The 19,715-nt window shown below is 45.1% G+C and overlaps 1 protein-coding gene across 1 annotated transcript in view; it reads left to right on the top strand.

Moving 5' to 3' along the window:
* The first annotated feature begins 1,285 nt into the window (after positions 1–1,285).
* amotl2a (angiomotin like 2a) overlaps positions 1,286–19,715 on the top strand; it is a 31,895-nt gene continuing 13,465 nt past the window's right edge. Inside the window, exons 1-5 of the mRNA XM_078410598.1 lie at positions 1,286–1,418; positions 4,850–5,673; positions 9,723–9,963; positions 13,658–13,802; positions 14,370–14,462. Of these exons, the coding sequence (XP_078266724.1) occupies positions 4,874–5,673; positions 9,723–9,963; positions 13,658–13,802; positions 14,370–14,462 (1,279 nt within the window). The 5' untranslated portion in view covers positions 1,286–1,418; positions 4,850–4,873. The remainder of the gene's footprint in view (positions 1,419–4,849; positions 5,674–9,722; positions 9,964–13,657; positions 13,803–14,369; positions 14,463–19,715) is intronic.

Raw genomic sequence — 19,715 nt, 5'->3', positions numbered from 1 at the left:
ATGCTAAGCCCCATGTAAAGTCCCCTCAGGTGTTCAAGGTGTATATCACCCTACCAGGCCTCATAAGTACCAATGCTGCCTTGTACATGAAATGAGTTAACACCACAAATATATAGACTTGAATATGCAGACTGGACAACGCTATGAAAGTGAAGATAGTCAGTGCTGCTTTTGTGTTTGTTGTACACATTTTTTTATAAAATAACGTTTATTCTTGAAATTAATAGCTCCACCTTGCTCATTATTAATCTAATCTACTCTAATGTTCTGGGATCTTCAGAACTGTTCTGTTAATCATTGTAATTAACGCCCATGTATCACTTCAGTTCAGAAGCTCTAATGTTGGCAAACCTTTGCCAATGCTGTGGAACCCCAATCTCCCGGCATCAGTAACAACATGTGCTCGAATGGAAGCAAGTGAACGCTGTCCCATCCCGGTGAACAGTGACAGAGAGGCCGATCAACAGCCTCAGATGGACCACTCAGAACATGGTATCTTTGTCTCAGATGTGTGGGATGCTGTGGGTGATTTCATAAGATCAGAAATGTTAGGAGCAGAATTGGGTCATTCGGCCCACATCAAGTCTACTCCGCCATTCAATCATGGCTATCATTTGATACTGTGACTGGGCGTGAAACCCACGGTCGGATTCAGATCACAGTTCAGGTGAGAGGGGCTACACTTTAATTTTGCCAGGAGCATTTCTATATTGAACTCGTCAGTTATCGTATCAAATGTCTTGGGTTTGGAAATAATATTCTCTCAAAGAGTAAATCTTTGAAGTCGGAGTGCAGGTGCATCTGCTCTGGAGCCAATGGGTTTGCGACTTTCAGCGAAGTTCCACAAACGCTGCCCCGGGTTATCAACGTTTTGTACAAATAAATGTCTAGTCTCCCCGCATCGAGTCGCGCCGAATATTCCACTACGAATGAAAGACGAGGCAAGCACGGAAAGAGAGAAAGACCATTGCGCCCCACCAGCACGGCCTCGCATTTGGTGGGGCTTCGGTGAGATGACCCGCTGCCACCTCTGAACAGCTCTGTGTGAAGAGTTTGCCGAAGCCACACAGACAGACAGACAGACAGCGAGCCCTTGGTTCGCCGCTGGGCTGCGGTCCGCGATGTGTGGTGTGCCGTGCCGTGCCCCCTGCAGGTTTAGCCCCAACGGCTGTGAGTCTTTGATAGACCGAGGAACACGTCGCTCCCGCATTCCTGGCATTCCAGCCGCTGCCTGGCTCGCTGGCGCACCGCGGGACTCAGCCATTCTGCAGCTCGCAGGCAGGCACACTGGCGCTCAGCTCGACTGGCCGCTGAAACCACAAGGTGTGATACATCTTTCTCTTCTGGACTCTGGTCGCATTCTGGTCGCCTTGGGACGGAGTCCTGCATTTGAACACTGCCTGGGAACTCCATTTCATGTAAGACTGTACTTGCGGGGAAGTGTTTCAAACTCTTATACATGTTCCTCGGGGCTGGGATACAGAATTCCTTCGGGTAAACTTTATTACCCGGGTGCGATTGACTTTATTACTGCTGTTTTCGATAGTTTTGGGTGCGGAATTATTCCTCTTTCGGTGTCTCTTCCCCGCGTATTCTGTGCCTGCGTTTCTCCATACTGGTAAATGATGTCAGCCGACAAGAATGTGCCAACTGAAAGTAGTGGCGGCAGAAGTTATTGAGCGTGGCGGTGAAGATCGCAAACTGAAAGCGATCCTCGATCGATCCCGAAATATTCAACCGCACTTAAAATTGCAGATTCTAAATATCATTCCGTATTATAGAAAGATTCCATATTATAGAATATTCTTTTTTTTGTCAACGTTGTATTACAAAGTGAATATTCGCACCTACTGTTCATAGTTTATTAAAAAATCCATCAGCGTCGTTCGGCGTGAAATGTTTGCGGATTGGCGAAGATTGCAGATGGCAAATTAGTTAGTCCCATTTTAACTATGCCAGAGCAAAGTTTTGTAGATTAGATATTCGCATTGTATCTGTTAAAGTTACACATGATAAGGGGTATTCACTTTGTACTTGTTTATTAGTTAAGAGTTGCAGAAGATCGGGTCAATAATGAGTTGTAAATCTGTGGAATTCTCTGCCTCAGAAGGCAGTGGAGGCCAGTTCTCTGAATGCATTTATTTAAGAGAGAGCTGGATAGAGCTCTTAAGGATAGCGGAGTCAGGGGGTATGGGGAGAAGGCAGGAACGGGGTACTGATTGAGAATGATCAGCCATGATCACATTGAATGGTGGTGTTGGCTCGAAGGGCCGAATGGCCTACTCCTGCACCTATTGTCTATTGTCTACTGAGGTCATGGTGTAGTAGTCTATTGTCTTCAAAGAAAACTCATGGAAGGATGTAATAATAATGTCTTTTTTTGTAAACGATTTGCCCAACTACACTCCTCGTACTCAAGGCTCCGAACCTCTTTAATAATCCTTATAGATTTTGATTGGAAGAATATATATTTTTTCCGCGTGCGAGTTTGGAAATGTTAGTGGAAAACATCATATTTTACATTCAAAGATATTTACGCGGTGAATGAATGGGACTTTTGGCTGGCGTGGAGGGTTTCGTTGGTAGGTTATCGGGTTCAGGAGCAGTGGGCTGAGAGGTGTTTCCACATTGCGGTGGAATGTGTGGCTTGCCCTGAGATTCTTCAGGTGGGTGAATGAGCCATTGTTTTGGAAACCTTCAGGAATGCAGTTCCTTTTCTAAGTCTGTTGTGTTTTATCAGTGGCCCTATTCAGGGATAATCAGACTCAACGGGGAAGGAATGTTTCTATCCTTGCAGTGGAGGGGGTTTGTGTATCGGCATGACTATCTTTAGATCTGCATTTCTCTACCAACAAAATGTATTCTGGGAGCAATTACTTTTCCCTACCAATGCATATTCGAGTGGTTAGAAATGGTAATTACCTAGAATCCAGTTAAACGTTTGGGTGCTTTTTGCAATTAAGATAAGAGAGGAAGGTCAAATGTTGTTAATTTACAAGAAAATCAGAACCACAAATCCAGGCGACAGAAACGCTGAGTGAGCACTTCATTCCGAAATGTCCCGTTCCTAATGAATTCCTCAGTGATTCCCACGTAATCTTTGTCCTTTCAAAAGTCAAGGTTATTTGCACTCCTGAAGTGTTGCAATTGCTTCTGGCCCGTATCCTGCCTGCAGCGCATGAAACAACCAACACAAGATGTTATAAGGAAAAGTTTCTAACAATAGAAAAAAATAACTTTAGGATAAAATACAGATTGTTTTAATTGCTGATACTGGTAAGAAAAAAAGTCCCCTATTTGGTTCACATTCTACGCGCTGCATTGCTGGAATTTCCTGCAGGCGATTCAGACTAATGTTTGCTCATCCTCTCATCAGCCAAGTTCCTTGAGCTTTTCCTGTACTATCTGGTTACTTCGTGCTCACAACTTCATGCCGAGCATTCCTCAAATTCATGCCATTATCTGATGATGATAAAGCAACCAGCCATGCACGGAGGTGGAGTCTCCTGGGAGACAACTCCCAGGGAGGTTCTGGTGTGTAGTGTGTGAGCTGGAGGAGGCTCAAGAAAGTAGTGTGACTTGCCCAGTGTCACTGAACTGTAAATGTGCCCAGAAGAAAGAACATCGAAGAGTACAGCACAGGAACAGGCCCTACACACCATGGACTCTTTTTCTTCTTCTTTGGAACATAGGGGGCTTGAGGGGTGCTTTTATGGAGATGTGTAAGATCATGAGGGGCATGGATAAAGTGAACAATCATACTCTTTTTCTTCCCGGGTTAGAGGACTCTAAACCCAGAGGTTTTAGGTTTAAGGCGAGAGGGAAGAAATTTAAGGGGGACCTCAGGAGCAACGTTTTCACTGAGGGTAGCCTGTATCTGGAATGAGCTTCCAAAGGAAGCTAGAGATGCAGCAACAATTACAACTTTTAAAAGACATTTGGACAAATGTATGGATAGGCAGGGATTGGGGGGCTCTGGGCCAAATGTAGGCAAATGGGTGTTAGCTTGGTATGACAATTCGGGTGCCCTGGACAAGGTGGGCCAAAGGCCTGTTTCCATGCTGTGTAGCTCTACAACTCAATATAATTGTATGTATGTGCTGACCACGATGCTGATCTAAACTAATCCCATCTGCCCTCACATGGTCTGTATCCCTTCATCCCTGCCTGTTCATGTGTCTTTCTGTATGCGTCTTAAACATTGCTATCATATCTGCTTCCACCACCTCCCCCCGGCCTGGCAACAGTCCCAGGCACCCATGTTCACACTAGCTCTGTGTTATCCCACTTTCTCATCCACTCCCAAGGCACGAGGGGCAATTTACTGAGGCCAATTAACCTATAATACGAACCCACAAGAGGTTGGGATATGGGAAGAAAGATGGGCACCACCTGGTCACAGGGAGAAGGTGTACGCTCGTCCCAGACAGCACCCAAGCTCCGGATTGAACGCAAGTCTCTGATGCTGTGATGCAGCAGGTGTATCAGCTGCACCACTGCGCCACCCTTTTATAAAAGACTTGGTCCGCACACGTCCTTTAAACTTTCTCCCACTAACCTTAAATCTATGCCCTCTAGTATTTGACATTTTCACCTAGGTGGGGCTGGGGGGTGGGGACTCTGACCAGGTAGGTCTATGTACGGGGGTCCGTGCTCTGGGGCTCACATACCAGTGCCTGTGCTCCGAGGCCCTTGTACCTGATCTGGGTCCACGAAGCGGAGTGTGTGCTCGGGGGGGCCAGTGTACCGGTATCTGCTCTCCAGGGCCCGCCCGCGTAGCCGGTGTTCTGGGGCTTGCGTACCTGATATACTGGTGACCGTGGACCTGACTGGCTGTGTTGTGTTGCAGAGCCATCCCAATAGCTGAGCCAGGATGCGGACCGCGGAAGACTCGTCGGGGACGGTGCTCCACCGGCTGATCCAGGAGCAGCTGCGCTACGGCAACCTGACCGACACCCGGGCATTGCTGGCCATCCAGCAGCAGGCAATGAGGGGAGGATGCAGTAGTCCCCGCTCCTCCCTAGAGAGCCTCACTCAGGAGGAGTGTCAGATGGTGCAGCACTCCACCCGCCAGGAGCCGCAGGGCCAGGAGCACCAGGGCGACCCCTTGCACTCCGAGAACATGCGCCATCGCCTGCACCAACTGCAGCTCAACGGGGAGCCACTGCCATCCTATGAGGAGGCCAAGGCTCAGTCTCAGTTGCTGGCCGGCCAGCGGCAATGGCAGGCAGCGGGTGTGGGCCCTTACCCGGCCGCCGTCACCAGCCACGCGCCAGCCGAGGGGAAGCCGATCACGGGCAGGACCCAGCCAGACCTCCAAGGCGATGGCCTCAAGGAGCTGAAACACGGGCACGTCCGCTCGCTCAGCGAGAGGCTAATGCAACTTTCCCTTGAGAGGAATGGGGCCAAAGCCCCCATCACCATGAGCTCTTCGCAAAGCTTCCCCCAGTTGTCGAAACGCCAGAAGCAGCCGGTGCTTGCAGGGTACCAGGGCTACTGCCTTTCCCTGGACCACCGTGACCCTCCCCCTGAATACTTTCCCACTGCCAGGCAGGCAGCTCCCAGCCTCCCGTCCACCCAGCAGCTCTACCAAGAGTCCTCCACGCCATGGTCTGATGGCATGCAGAATGGGCCAGAGAGGCGTGGCTACAATGCCCACGGACAAGCACCCAGGTAAGGATGCAGCCAACAATGTTCACTCAGCAAGAGCCATTGCTGTTCGGCCTCCACTCTTCTAACACAAAGGGGGTGGGATGGTAGGGATCGCGCCATGCCCGAGCCCCCTGGTTTGATCCTCAGTGCGGGGTTCAGTGGCCGTCAGGAATGGCCCTGCAGAAGAGAGGCGAGCTGAAGGACCCCAGCTCTGGTTATGACACAGAGATATCATACGGAAAGTTTGTATTTGTAGGCCTTTTAGTGTGAGGGGCCTGTCCAAAACTTTGGCTCTAGCCATGCATGGACATGGAGGATGGTGGAAAAGAGATTGTGTAGGAGATGCTAGGTTACTCCATCAGATGCTGGAATAATCCACAAGCCCTGTAAATCCTCATGTGCTTTGTGTCTATTGGAGAAACTAGCTGTTGAGCAAATTAAAGTCTGTTCCCTATTCTGCAGCTCCCTGACCACTCGTACCACATGTCAGAGTTGCACCGAAGAAACCACATGCCATGCTGAGATACAGTAGATGGGTGCAGGGCCATCCTACATGTATTTAGCCGTGCCAATGTAACAAACATTTCAAAGTGCTTCACAAACGTTTATCAAAGACATGGAGCCACAAAACATCAACAATTACAGCTTCCATTTATATAGATCCCCCAATGTAATGAGATATCCCGAAGCACACAGCATCGGGTGGCACTGGGGACACAGCTGGCTGAGCTGCTGCCTCACATTTGCAGCAAATGGTGTTCAATCCTGACCTCGGGAGCTGTCGGTAGGAATTTTGCATGTTCTTGCTGTGACCTTGTGGATTTTCTCCCTCATAGAGCATGGAAACAGGTCTTTGGCCCACCTAGTCCATACTGACCAAGTTAAGATACTGGGCTAGTTCCATGTACCCGCATTTGGTCCATGGCTCTCTCTCAACCCGTCCTATCCATATATCTGTCCAAATGTCTTTAAAAGTCATAATTAAATCCGCTACTATAGCTTCCTCTGGAATCTCATTCTAGACACAGACTAGCCTTGGAGTGAAAAAAAAATGCCCCTGAGGTCCCTCTTAAATGTTTTCCCACTCAACTTAAGCCTATGCTCCAGTGTTAGAATCCTCTACCCTGGGGGAAAATCTGTGAGCGTTTGCTTTGTCCATGAACCTCGTGATCTTGTACCCCGCAAAAATGTCACCCCTCAGCTTCTTACATTCCAAAGAAAAAAGTCCCAGCCTATTCAACCTCTCCCTATAACTCGAGCCCAGGTAACAGCCTGGTGAACCTCTTGCAAATGTCATACTTGTCAGAGTTAAATTCTAATGCCCATCATACCAATTGATATCCTTCCTCACTGTCCACCAATACCACCAATTTTGGTGTCATTTGCAAATTTGCTATCAATGTTAACTACATTGTCATCCAAATCATTAATGTAGATGGTAAACAACAGTAAATTCAGCACTGACCTCTATATTACTCCACTGATCACAAGCCTCCAATCATAAAAACAACCCTCCACAACGATTCTTTCGCTCCTTCCTCCAAGCCAATTTTAGAATCCAACTGGCTAGCTCACCTTGGATTCCATGCATTCTCATTTTCCAGATTGGCCTAGCATACAGGAATTTGTTGGCCTTGGCTAACGTCCATATAGACAACATTCTCTGCCCTACCCTCCGTGGCGTAACTGGTAGAGCTGCAGCCTCGCAGTGCCAGAGACACGGGTTTGATCCTGACTTTGGGTGCTGTCTGAAGTTTGCACATTCTCACTGGAACCACATGGGTTCCCTCTGGGTGCTCCAGTTTCCTCTCACCTCCCATGGATGTGCAAACTCTAGATTACCTTAGTGCATTGAGAGTGGAAAATTGTGAGAGGATAGACAGTCCGAATTTTCCCAGGATGGACAAATCAAATACCAGAGGGCATAACTTTAAGGTGAGAGGGGCAAAGTTTAAAGATGTTGTGCTGGGCAAGTTTTTTACACGGATGGCGGTGAGTACCTGGATCTTGCTGCCGGAGTGGTCGGTGAAGCAGATATGTTAGTGGCATGGCATTGCAAAGTATTTCGAATAAGCATATTGATATGCAGGGAATGTGCAGGTAAATCCATGATGCTCTTGGCATCATGTTGGGCACAATGTGGGGGAACCTGTCTTTCTGCTGTACTATGCCATGTTCTAAATGTCTGTAAGGAATTCACTCCCCAGCTTCCCAAATGGTTCAAGGATACTTTGTGTTATCTAGTGATTTAGTGATTTATCCACCTTAAAATGCTTAAAAACCACAAATATCTCCTCTTGGTAATTTGTTTCAAATCTAAGACAAAGAACTCCCATGCCTCAATTCCTTAAATTCCACGATCTTCTCAGTAAAAACAGATGAAAAGTATTAATTTAATATCTCCCTGTCCCTTATGGCTTTGCACAGATATTTAGATTTTTTTTTTAGATTTAGAAATACAGCGCGGAAACAGGCCCTTCGGCCCACCGAGACCGCGCCGCCCAGCGCTCCCCGCACATTAACACCATCCTACACACCCTAGGGACAATTTTTCCATTTACCCAGTCAATTAACCTACAAACCTGTACGCCTTTGGATTGTGGGAGGAAACCGAAGATCTCAGAGAAAACCCAAGCAGGTCACGGGGAGAACGTACAAACTCCGTACAGACGGCACCCGTAGTCAGGATCGAACCTGAGTCTCCGGCGCTGCATTCGCTGTAAGGCAGCAACTCTACCGTTGCGCCACTGTGCTGCCCGGTTGCCATTCTGATCTTTAAGGAGTCCTATTTTTTCCCTAGACACTATTTTAATCTTGATGTCTGTGAATACGACATCCCAAAAATGTAATTGGTTACCGTAAATTGCTCTTACTTTGTTGATGTGCGGTAAAATCTTGGAGAAATTCATGGGAATGCGGAGGGAATAAAATAGGATTAACATAAAGTTTTTATAAAAGTTGTCGTAAGAAACAGAAGTGTGATAAAATACAACGATAAGAGCAGAAGGAGATATTAGGACAGGATCAAACTTCTGGTCAGAGAGGCATGATCTAAGATTCATCTCACAGGAGAAAGGCGTGGGGAGGATTGGAGTAGGACTCGGGGAAGACTCGTGACCAAGAGGAGAAAAAACCCAGCTAAAAATGTACATTGTAGGAGATTAGACCTGAAATAAGTCGAATGATCAACAAGGAAAGGCTCAACTTCTCCCAGGAGGTTAGACATAATTTGTGTCGGTGAAGTGCTGTGACAGGAAGGGCATGGCAAGAGGTTAGTCCACTTCAGATCAAACAAGAACCTAACCTCTGAAGGTACAGCTTTTACATCAGCCACAATCGGAAGGTATCAAAGGCTGGGACACAATGATCCTCTTGCTTGATTTCATTTTGCAAAAGAATGTCCTGTACTTGAGAACTCTGCTTTATCTTTGAAAGAGTTCGTGTACATATTCTTCTTGTTAATAAATTGCTTTAAATTTGCAAACTGTTAATAATCTTGGCAAAATCATTGATAGAATCATAGTCATACAGCGTGGAACAAGCCCTTTGGCCCAACTTACCCATGCTGACCAAGATGCTCAATGTACACTAGTCCCCACCTGCCCATGTTTGGCACATATCCTTCTAAACCTTTCCTATCCATGTACCTGTCCAAATGTCTTTTAAAGAGATATTGCTAATGCGGCTAATGATTTTAGGCTAGCCCCGATTTATCAGCATAGGAATGACTGCTACGTTACTGGGAGGTTCCTCTTTGTTGTCCCTTCTCACCAGTGATATAGTATGTAAAATTCGCATACAATTTGGCAACTCCACGTCAGATTCCTATGCACTAGGTTTCACTACCACCGATATTTAAAGAATGCAGTTCAGTATTTTAATTCTGCCAAAGCTTCCCTTTCAAATTAAATCTTTGTAGTTGAGCTGGAGGTAATTTAAAAGTCAAAAGCCCAGAGCTAAATAGTGAAGCAAACAATGAGGCTGTGACTACGGAGAGCAAGGCTACATTCCAGAGGACTGAAGCTATCGTAATGTGACGCCTGGCGTGTTTGTGTCATTGTTTTGCTCAGGGTGACTCAAGCTGAAGCATTACATCCTGCCCAGCAGCAGAGACACCATCTCCTCTCCACTCCACAAATGGAGGTGGTCGTGGTGACTGGGGCGCCACAAGACAGCTGCCAGTTTGTGCCAGTGGATCACGTGGCACTGATAAACCGTGCCCAGCAAATGGTCGAGATGTTGCTAAAAGAAAATGAAAACCTAAGGAAAGAGCTAGAGGGGCACACTGAAAAAGCCATCAAAATCCAGAAGGTAAGAAGAAATGTTTGATAAAATACATAATTGCGTTGGGCCCCTGAGAAATGCAACAGTTCCTGCATTAGTCGCAATGGCAACCCATGGGTGTGGAACCATCCTCTTGTGGGTTTAAGTTTTGGGGGCCACTAGCTGACTGTGACCGGGACTGGAAGGAACGTAAATTGTCCTTTTCTTAACATTTACCTGGGAACCAGGCAAGGGAATTTCCTCAAAGGTGGTCCCTCCTTCTCTTGTACATCTTCAGCAGATACTCTAGTCCCAGCACCTCTATTCCAGTGGTTGACATTTCTGTCACTCTTGCTTTATAAGTTTCAGGTGAGCAGGGCAAAGTTTAAATGAAATGTGCAGGGCACGTGTTTTGCACAGAAGGTGATGGGTGCCTGTGACGTGCTGCCGGGAGTGGGGTCAAAGCAGATACATTAGTAGCATTTAAAAAACTTTGGGATAGGCATATGGATTGCGAGGAAAGGAGGAACATAGGTTAGGTGGAGGTAGAGCAGTGATAGCCTTAGCATCGTGTTTGGCACATAAATTAGGCAGAAGACTATGTTAATTCCCTTTCATGATTTTGCCACATTTTCGTTAGATAATTGCTGCCTATGAAAGTGACCTGGACTGAGGCTTGGTACTCGCATGATAACTCATGCTTGCACGGTCTGGTTGGACATTGCTATCGTGTCTCGTGCTTGCAGACCTGCATGAATCACCATCACCACAAATAACTGACTATCACACTTTTCAATCACATGCCCTGTCTGATTCTTTCACACACTGAAATATTCCTTGCTTTTATGACTTGTGCTTTATTTCACTGCTGCGACTGGGGTGATGTTATCTGGTAAATATTTAATTTGATTAAGTCCAATGTGTTGGCCAATGTTCATTGATGAAAGGAATGCTCTTCAAGCTTTTAGCTGGTTGGGTCTCTAATAATATCTCCCTCACTTTGAGGATCAACATATCGCTCCATCTCTACTAAATTGCTTAATAAAAAACAATTATTTGTTGGTTTGTGCTGTTGGTGGAGAGAGAAGTCAGTTAATTTCAAGGATGCATTAAGTTTCACATTCTGCATAGGTGAGGTCAGATTTAGCAACACCTTGTTGCAGCGCTTGCATTGGAATCGGGATGGAATGTGTGCGATCACCAGGGAGGAACCTCTCCAGCTGTGAGCCAGCCATTAGTTTTCACACAGGAATTTTCCTTGAGATCAGTCAGTAAACAAAGCAGAGGGCAACAGAGCAAGCAGCTCACAAAATCAGTGATTGGCAATATTCTGCAAGTCTTTGAAGAAACTTTGCTGAATATTGTCCCAAAACTTATCAGACTATTACTCCCGGGAAATTTTCCATTATATCTTGGATTGATAGACATTGTGGCTGATAAACAAAATACGCTAGCTCAGGTAAAATAGTTTGAGCTGATTCACTATCTCCTGTCTATAATAAATATGATTACCATGACCATAAACTCCTCTCATGCTGACAACTTTGAACTACAATGGTTGGCTTCAGCTACAATGCTTCACTAATGAAAGGTGATGAGACTTCGGTGGTGTGAAGCCTAAAAATTCAACTAACATCTATGGAATAATGTCTGCTGAATATCCAACCAGATCAATACATTTTCAGTTGTACTGCAGGCTGTGTGTGCAACCCAGTGAATCATTGTAGCAAATTGTCACAATTTACAAGTCAGTTCGGGGTTTGAGAACATTGGGTTTTGTTGATGGTGGATTGTGACCTCTCAATTCTACTGATCTAATTTAAGGGATGAATCATTTAAAAAAAACACAATTTTTAATATAACATTACTGCAAATGCTGTCATTTTCCGAAGCCTGAATGTGGCGTCAGTAAAATGTAGGTGTAAGATCATTGTGAAACATTGCTAAAATGTAACAATTTCAAGACAATCAAGTTGAGTAAATCGTATTTAGGACAGTGCAGTGGCACAGCTGGTAGAGCCGTTGCCTCACAGCGCCAGAGACCCAGGTTTGATCCTGACTTCGGGTGGAGTTTGCACCTTCTCCCTGTGACCGCAAGAGTTTCTTCCGGGTGTTTATATTTTTTCCCGCCTCCCAAATAAGTGCAGGCGTGGGGTTAATTAGCCTCCGTAAATTGTTCCCGGAGTTGGGATAACGATGAACCAGTGTGAACGGGTGATCGATGGTCAGTGTGTGTTGTCGGTGGGCCAAAGGGTCTGTTTCCATGCTCTAGCCTAAGCTTGCTTTCCAACCCTGGTTATTTTACAAGAATGTTGTCAGGACTTGATCTTATAGAGATCTTATGAGGGGGATAAATAGGGTAGATGCAGTCTTTCACTCAGAGTTGGGGAATCAAGAACCAGCGGTCATAAGTTTAAGGTTATGGGGAAAGATTTAATAGGAACCTGAGGGGCAACTCACACAGAGTGTAGTCGGCATATGGAACGAGCTGCCAGAGGAGGTAGTTGAGGCAGGTACAATAACAACATTTGGACAAGTACATGGATAGGAAAGGTTTAGAGGGATATGGGCCAAACGTGGGACTAGTGTAGATGGGTCATCTTGGTTGATGTATACAAGTTGGGCTGAGGGACTGTTTGAATGCTTTATGACTCTAAACTAAACTTGAAGTGGATCCATGAGACTTTGATCATGTATTATTATTCATATGAATGAGCCTCTTCCATTTGTGCCCCAATTGGGTGCAAAGAGACTTTGATCAGCTAGAATGGGGATGCATATGAAAGCAACGTTGCAGATGTACATTCCTGCACTTTGCCTTTGGTGGAATGTATGGGATCCCATGGAGAGTGCGGGGATGGCTGGTTTATCAGCCTCAGACAGGTCCCGGCAGAAAACCTCTAAGTACTAACTCGGGCACCAGCATCCTGTTTTTATCCTTGATCTGCTAAGACATCTGATCTTCAAGGTTTCAAGGTCAGTTTATTGCCACATGTACCAATAAAGGTACAGTGAAATTTGAATTACCATACAGCCATACTAAAAAAAAGCAACAAGACACAAAACTACATAAAAATGAACATAAATCTCCACCATTCTTGGTCATGATCATGAAGCTTCTATTGATCACAGTGCCACTGTTGTCAGTGAGTTTTAGGACATGACAGTGTTGGTCGCTGTTGACATTAAGACAATGAAAGTAATCCCCATACGACAGGAGTGGCACACTCGGTGGTGTCACCTTTCATTCTGGTTTCCTTTCTGCAGAATATCAGTGCAGAGGTTCCTCAGGGCAATGTCCAAGACCCAACCATTTTCAGCTGTTCCATCATAACTTGAAGTGGGGATATTTGCCAATGATTGTAGAGTGATTAGTTTCATTTGTAACTCCTCAGCAAATGAAGCACAAGAATTAGGCCACATTCACCAGAGGCTGAGATGTTGCTGGTAATACACCAGGAAAGTTCCAGGCAATGACTATTTCCAACAAAAGCCTTAACCACCAATGCATGACTTTCATTGGCCTTCCCATCGTTAGGTCAGATGCCATCAACATACTTGGCCACCAATGTTCAGAAACTCAGTTGGACTAGCAACATAAATACCTGTCTGTTCACTCTTCTTGGTGATGACCATTGCCTGTTCACTCTCCTTCTGTTATGTTAGCGGAGTGGTTTTCACCCTAGGTAATGTCACCTATCGGTGCTTTTCACTCATCTGCCAACCTGTGATTGTTCTGCAGTTAGAAAGAGAGATCCAGAGGATTTCCGAAGCCTATGACAACCTCGTGAAGGCATCATCCAAACGTGAGATACTGGAAAAAACAATGAGAAACAAAATGGAGGGAGAGATTCGGCGGCTTCACGACTTCAACCGTGATCTCAGAGGTAAGATTGTAAGATTGTCAAGATTGTGTTTATGACCCGAAACTGCAGGCAGTTGTATTCTGATATCACTTCAACCATTCACCAGGATAAAGATTTCAACAAATGCAATCAAAATATTTAAGATGAGTAGTTATATAAAAATTAGTCATATTTAAAATGCATTAATACTATCAAGAAATGACACCATAAGGGGTTAATGGAGTTAATTCCAGTTCAACATTATGTAGCCCTTGCACTGTACATTTGAACCAGACTGGCTTCCTGCTGTGCTTTGGAGTCCAAACAGTACTGTGGTTTATTCTACCAAACTGGAGGATGTTTAAGGAATTAATCGGAGAAAATATCTGGCACATTGACAATGTTAAAACTTATCAGAAAGAATGTGAGATGTAAAGGAAAATTGTGGCTTACCTTATCTTTATATCATTAATTAAATGAAATACAGTGAGCAGGAGGTGACTCGGAGCTGCTGTGTGTATTTGCATAAGTAGCTTGCCAGTAATTTGTGCAACTTGTTGCTTGGTTTCCTGTGCTCAATGAGATTCATACTCTGGATTTCCAATATAGAAAAGCTGGGTTCTGCCAATAAACTGCTGACCACGAAGGAGTGCGAGGCATCGGAAGATGGACAAAGTATTCTCAGCAAGTTGATCGTTCAAAGTAAGCTTACCTCACTTACCTTCGTGAACATTGTACAACTAACCTTTGTCCACAAATGGAAGTATTAGCCCAATATGAAACTTGAAATTTGGTTACAAAGATTCCACCCAACAATTGACATGGACTGATAGTTTGTGTGAAGGACCCAACAATGAATGGGCCAACTCGTGTTTGTTCACAATAACTTCAGAAAATCATTCTACTGTAAAATCTCAGGAACAGTGATAGAGAATACACCAGATCTTAAGGTGAGAGGAAAAGATTTAATAGGAACCTGAGGGGCAACCTTTTCATGCAGAGGGTGGTGGGGATATGGCATGAGCTGCCAGAGGAAGTATGTATAAGAAGGAACTGCAGATGCTGGTTTAAACCAAAGATAAACACAAAAAGCTGGAGTCGAGACAAGCCACATCTCTGGAACGAAGGAATGGGTGACTTTTCGGGTCGAGACCCTTCTTCAGACGAAGTAGTTCCACGTACAATAACAACATTTAAATGATATTTGGACAGGAACATGGATAGAAAAGGTATAGAGAGGTATATAGGACAGATGTACCTTCAGTTTATAGACTAGCTTGGATGGGGCACCAAAGTTGGCGTGGATGTGTTGGGTGCAAAGGACAGCACAAATAACGCAATCCTTTCCATATATTTTTCAGAGTGATTTAAGATCATTAGAAGGAATTTATCAAAGTTATGTTGATGAGAGGGGAATTAGGAACATCTCGGAAATCTGATACCCAGCTTCTCATCCATCCTCCACCTCCTATTCATTCCAACTGCTGTTTGAGCTTCACAGACATCCATGCAAAGGACAGCACATTACCAGCAAGATCTCCTCCCAGGTGACACGGTACAGAGACAAGATCAACATCTGGATTGACGCCCTGACTCGGACCAGCAGACACACTTGGACTGACTTTGTGGAGAGAATAATCTGGGTTTGTGACAGTAGTGAGATGTGGTGCCTGGTGCTTGATGGCTAGCAAGATGGCAGCTCTCTATAAACTGAAGGTACATGCCAAGGCTACTGTGAAACCCTGTCCCACTGTCAACTTACAAGGATGGCAGCTGAAGACCTGACCCCTTACTCCAGCATTATTCAGAGCATGGCACAGACTCCACTAGCAAACAGGCAACAAAGTGGAATTTCTGTGGAAGACGCGATCTTGTCACTTCATAATCTTCAGAAAGCGACTCCCTTCCCCTCCTGCTGTCACCAACCGCACTAAACGTAAGCCTCTGGGCTGCTACACCCCAATCTTTCATACCTAAAAATGTCACAGAGTGAGCGCAAGGAAGATTCATTACACTAGTTTCAGTAATGGAAGGGATATTGTATCATGAGGTATTGAGTAGATTGGAACTGTAATCTCTAGAGATGATAAGAATGAGAAGAGATCTCAGCAAAACATAACATTCTTAAAATGTTTAAAGGCAAGACTCGGGGAGAAAGACCCTGGCACTGACGAGATTAGGACTGAAGATGCTGTTGAATTATGAGGGGAATGTCATTAGCGAATGAGGTGCGGAGACATTTACATGCAGAGGTGATGAACCTAGAGTGAAGTTCTTTCGGCTCGAGGAAAGTGGAGAATTAGTCACTGACTTCATCGAGAGCAGAGACTGATCAATTTCTGAATATTAATGATAAGGGGGATAATGCTAAAAAATGAAACTGAGGTAGAAGATCATGGTTTTGACAAAAAGTGGAGCAGATTGAAGGCTGGCTCTTTCTGATTCCTTTGTTATGTGATGTGGCACTTTATGCTTGGTTGAATTGAGTTGCACAAGGAACAGTGAAAAGCTGAGGTAGAACTTAGAGCTAAACAAATAGCTCTTGGCACTCAACATATCCTGTGTGAAAAATAATAGCAATGTAAATTCCTTGCATACCTCGTGTGACTTGGACTGCTGTGAATCTCCTCTGCTGATCCTCAAGCACCAGTCATTAGCTCTGAAATAATGCAGCCAGGGTTGGTGGACAGGTAGAGTTTTCTGCAGAACAATTAGAGCAGCAGTTACACGTGGCATATCTTGAGCAGAATTATTTGCTCAACTTTGCTAACATGTCCTTGAGGAGAGATCAGAGGGCAGCGGAGAGCAGGCATTGCCCACTGGGTACATGAGCCTCTGGAAAAAAACCTGCCACGCTGATGTGAATCTCTCCAAAACCAAGAAGGGAAAGTTAATTCAAAAGACCCTGAGGTGGACAAACTGTTCATGCCACATGCTAAATGTTAAACTCCACCAGGGTTTCTTGAACTGTGTGCACGGGATCCATGTCGTATTTTTTGGTTGATACAAGGGGCTCAGTATTTCTGTCCGTGGAGCTGATTAGTTACTGATTAGTTTTAATAATCAGATAGGAAGAACCATTAAAATGTTTCTCTCGGGATATACAAAGTCTGTTGGTTGAGGCACATGAGGACTTTGGTTCTTCTTGACAGGTTGCTGCACCTGCCTCTCCACACGACCACTTGCACAACATGATTTGCACGATCCCATATAGACACCATGATCTAACTTCCAAAATAATTTCTGCACAGTCCCTCTCGTACAGAAAAAATAATCAGTTTCACTGACACTGGGTATTTCTGAGCCATCGAGTTATATAGCATGGAAGCTGTCATAGAGTCAAAGCATGGAAACAGGCCCTTCTGCCCAACCTGCCCATACTAACCAAAATGCTCCATCTGCACTATTCCCACCTGCCCATGTTTGGTCAATATTCCTCTAAATCTTTCCTATCTACCTGTCCAAGTCTTTTACATGCTACAGTACTTACCGTAACTACCTCCTCCAGCAGCTCCTTTCATATACCCACCACCCTCTGTAGAAAAAGTTGCCCCTCCGGTTCCTTTTAATTCTTTCCCCTCTCACCTTAAATCTGTGTTCTCTGGCTCTTGATTTCCCTACTCTGGGTAAAAAGACTGCATTTAGCCTATCTATTCTCCAACAAGCACCGTAGACCATTGAAGGTGGAGACACAGCAATGAAAAAATAGGATTGTTCCCTACTCCAAATACAGGGGGTGGTACAGTGGCGGACTGATAGAGTCGCTGCTTTACAGCACCAGAGACACGGGTTTGATCCTGACTAGGGGTGTTGTCTATACGGAGTTTGTAATTGACCGCGTGGCTTTCTTCCGGGTGCTCTAGTTTCCTCCCACACTCCAACGGCGTACAGGTTTGAAGGTTAATTGGCTTCGGTGAAAAAAAAGTAAAATTGTCCCTCGTGTATAGGATAGTGTTAGTGTACAGGGATCGCTGGTCGGCGCGGACTTGGTGGGCAGGAGGGCCTTTTTCGTGCAGTATCTCTAAACTAAACTAAGATCACCCATCATCCTTCTGCATTCCAAAGAATAAATTCCTAGCCTGACCGAACCTCTCCCCATAGCTCAGACCCTCATCCTGGCAGCACCCTCCGAAAGCTCTGCATTTTCTCCTCTGAACATCCCTTCTACAGCAGTCTCCGCATCCTAACTCGCCAATGCCGACTACAGTTCCTGCCTGAGCTGGTTCCATTTCCCTGTGGAGACAAGAACCTGTAGCTACTGGAATCTGGAGCAAAACACAAAAGTGCTGGAGGAACTGAGCAGAGACTCGGGAAACAGCAGATACCGGAATCCGACACAAGGAACTTGGGTTCACTGAATTCCTCCAGCACTTAATGTTGTGCTCCATTTTCCTATTATTGCCCCACATCCCTCTGAACCATTACTAACCACATATCTAAATAATGTTTACACATTGTAATTGTTCCCACCTCTACAAATTCCTCTGACAGCTTGTTCCATATACCCACCACCCTTTGTGTGAAAAAGATGCCCTTCAAGTCCCTTTTTAAAAAAGCTCTCTAAACACATACCCTCTAGTTTTACACTTTTCTGTCGTGAACAAGACTGTGTCCATCCACCTTATCTACACCACTCATGATTTTGTAAACCTCTGTAAGGTGACTGTACCGATGGGCTAATGGTTCTGTGTCCCTGAATCAGCAGTGCTTCTCAAGACACAGAGCCAATCAGTCCAAAGCCCACCATCCCCAATCTATTCCAAGAACTAAAAGAGTGGTGATATTAAAAGTGAGAATGAAGCTGTTGCAAAGTCCTCAATTCTCACTGCTTGAACGAGTGTCCCCCAGTGAAGAGTCTGCCCATCTAACCTGAATTGGCCGCTCCAAACTCGATTGCTGGAGTGGTTAGACGATGAAATGAGGCATGTTCAATGGGCAGCACAGTGGCACAGCAAGTTCAGCCTCACAGTTCCAGGGTTCCAGGTCATTCCTGATCTCTGGTGCAGTGTGTGTGGAGTTCGCACATTCTCCCTGTGGATTTCTTCATGGATTTCCTTTGGATGCTCCAGTATCCTCCCACATCCCAAAGTGTTTAGTAGGTTCATTGGTTGCTGTAAATTTGTTTGTTTAAGATTGTCACGTGATACAGTGAAATACTTTTGTTTGCATGACAATAGACAATAGGTGCAGGAGTAGGCCATTCAGCCCTTCGAGCCAGCACCGCCATTCAATGCGATCATGGCTGATCACTCTCAATCAGTACCTCATGCTATCCAGCCAGAAAATAAGACTACACATGAATACAATCAAGCCGTCCGGAGTGCATAGATAGATAAAGGGTACAATATTTAGTGCAAATACATAACACTGAAGTCAAGAAGGCTTTTGGCACATTGGCCTTCATCTGTCAGAGTATTGAGTATAGAAATTGGGACCTTATGTCACAGTTGTAGAAGACATTTGTGAGGCCACATTGATAGTATTATGTTCAATTTTGATCATCCTTTTATAGGAAAGATGTTGTTAACCTGGAAAGGGTGCAGAGAAGATTTATGAGCATGTTGCCAGATCTGGAGGCCCTGAGCTACAGGGAGAGGTTGAGCAGGCTAGGACTTTGTTCCTTGGAGTGCAGGATGATGTGGGTGATCTTATAGAGTTTAGTTTAGTTTAGTTTATTGTCACATTTACAGCTAGAGTGAAAAGATAACCAGTCAGCAGAAAGACTGCATGATTACAATCAAGCCGTACACAATGTACAGATACATGATAAAGGGAATAAAGTTTAGTGCAAGGTAAAGTCCGATTAACGATAGGCTGAGGGTCTCCAATGAAGTCGATAGTAACTCAGGACAGCTTTCTAGTCGCTGAAATTATGGATCAGTTGCCCGATAACAGCTGGGCAGAAACTGTCCCTGAATCTGGAGGTGTGCGTTTTCACACTTCTGTACCTCTTGC

This window comes from Rhinoraja longicauda, chromosome 13, assembly GCF_053455715.1.
Source record: "Rhinoraja longicauda isolate Sanriku21f chromosome 13, sRhiLon1.1, whole genome shotgun sequence".
NCBI classification, from domain to species: Eukaryota; Metazoa; Chordata; class Chondrichthyes; order Rajiformes; family Arhynchobatidae; genus Rhinoraja; species Rhinoraja longicauda.
Note: the sequence above shows the minus strand (reverse complement) of the source record. Positions and strands in the feature narration are given on the sequence as shown.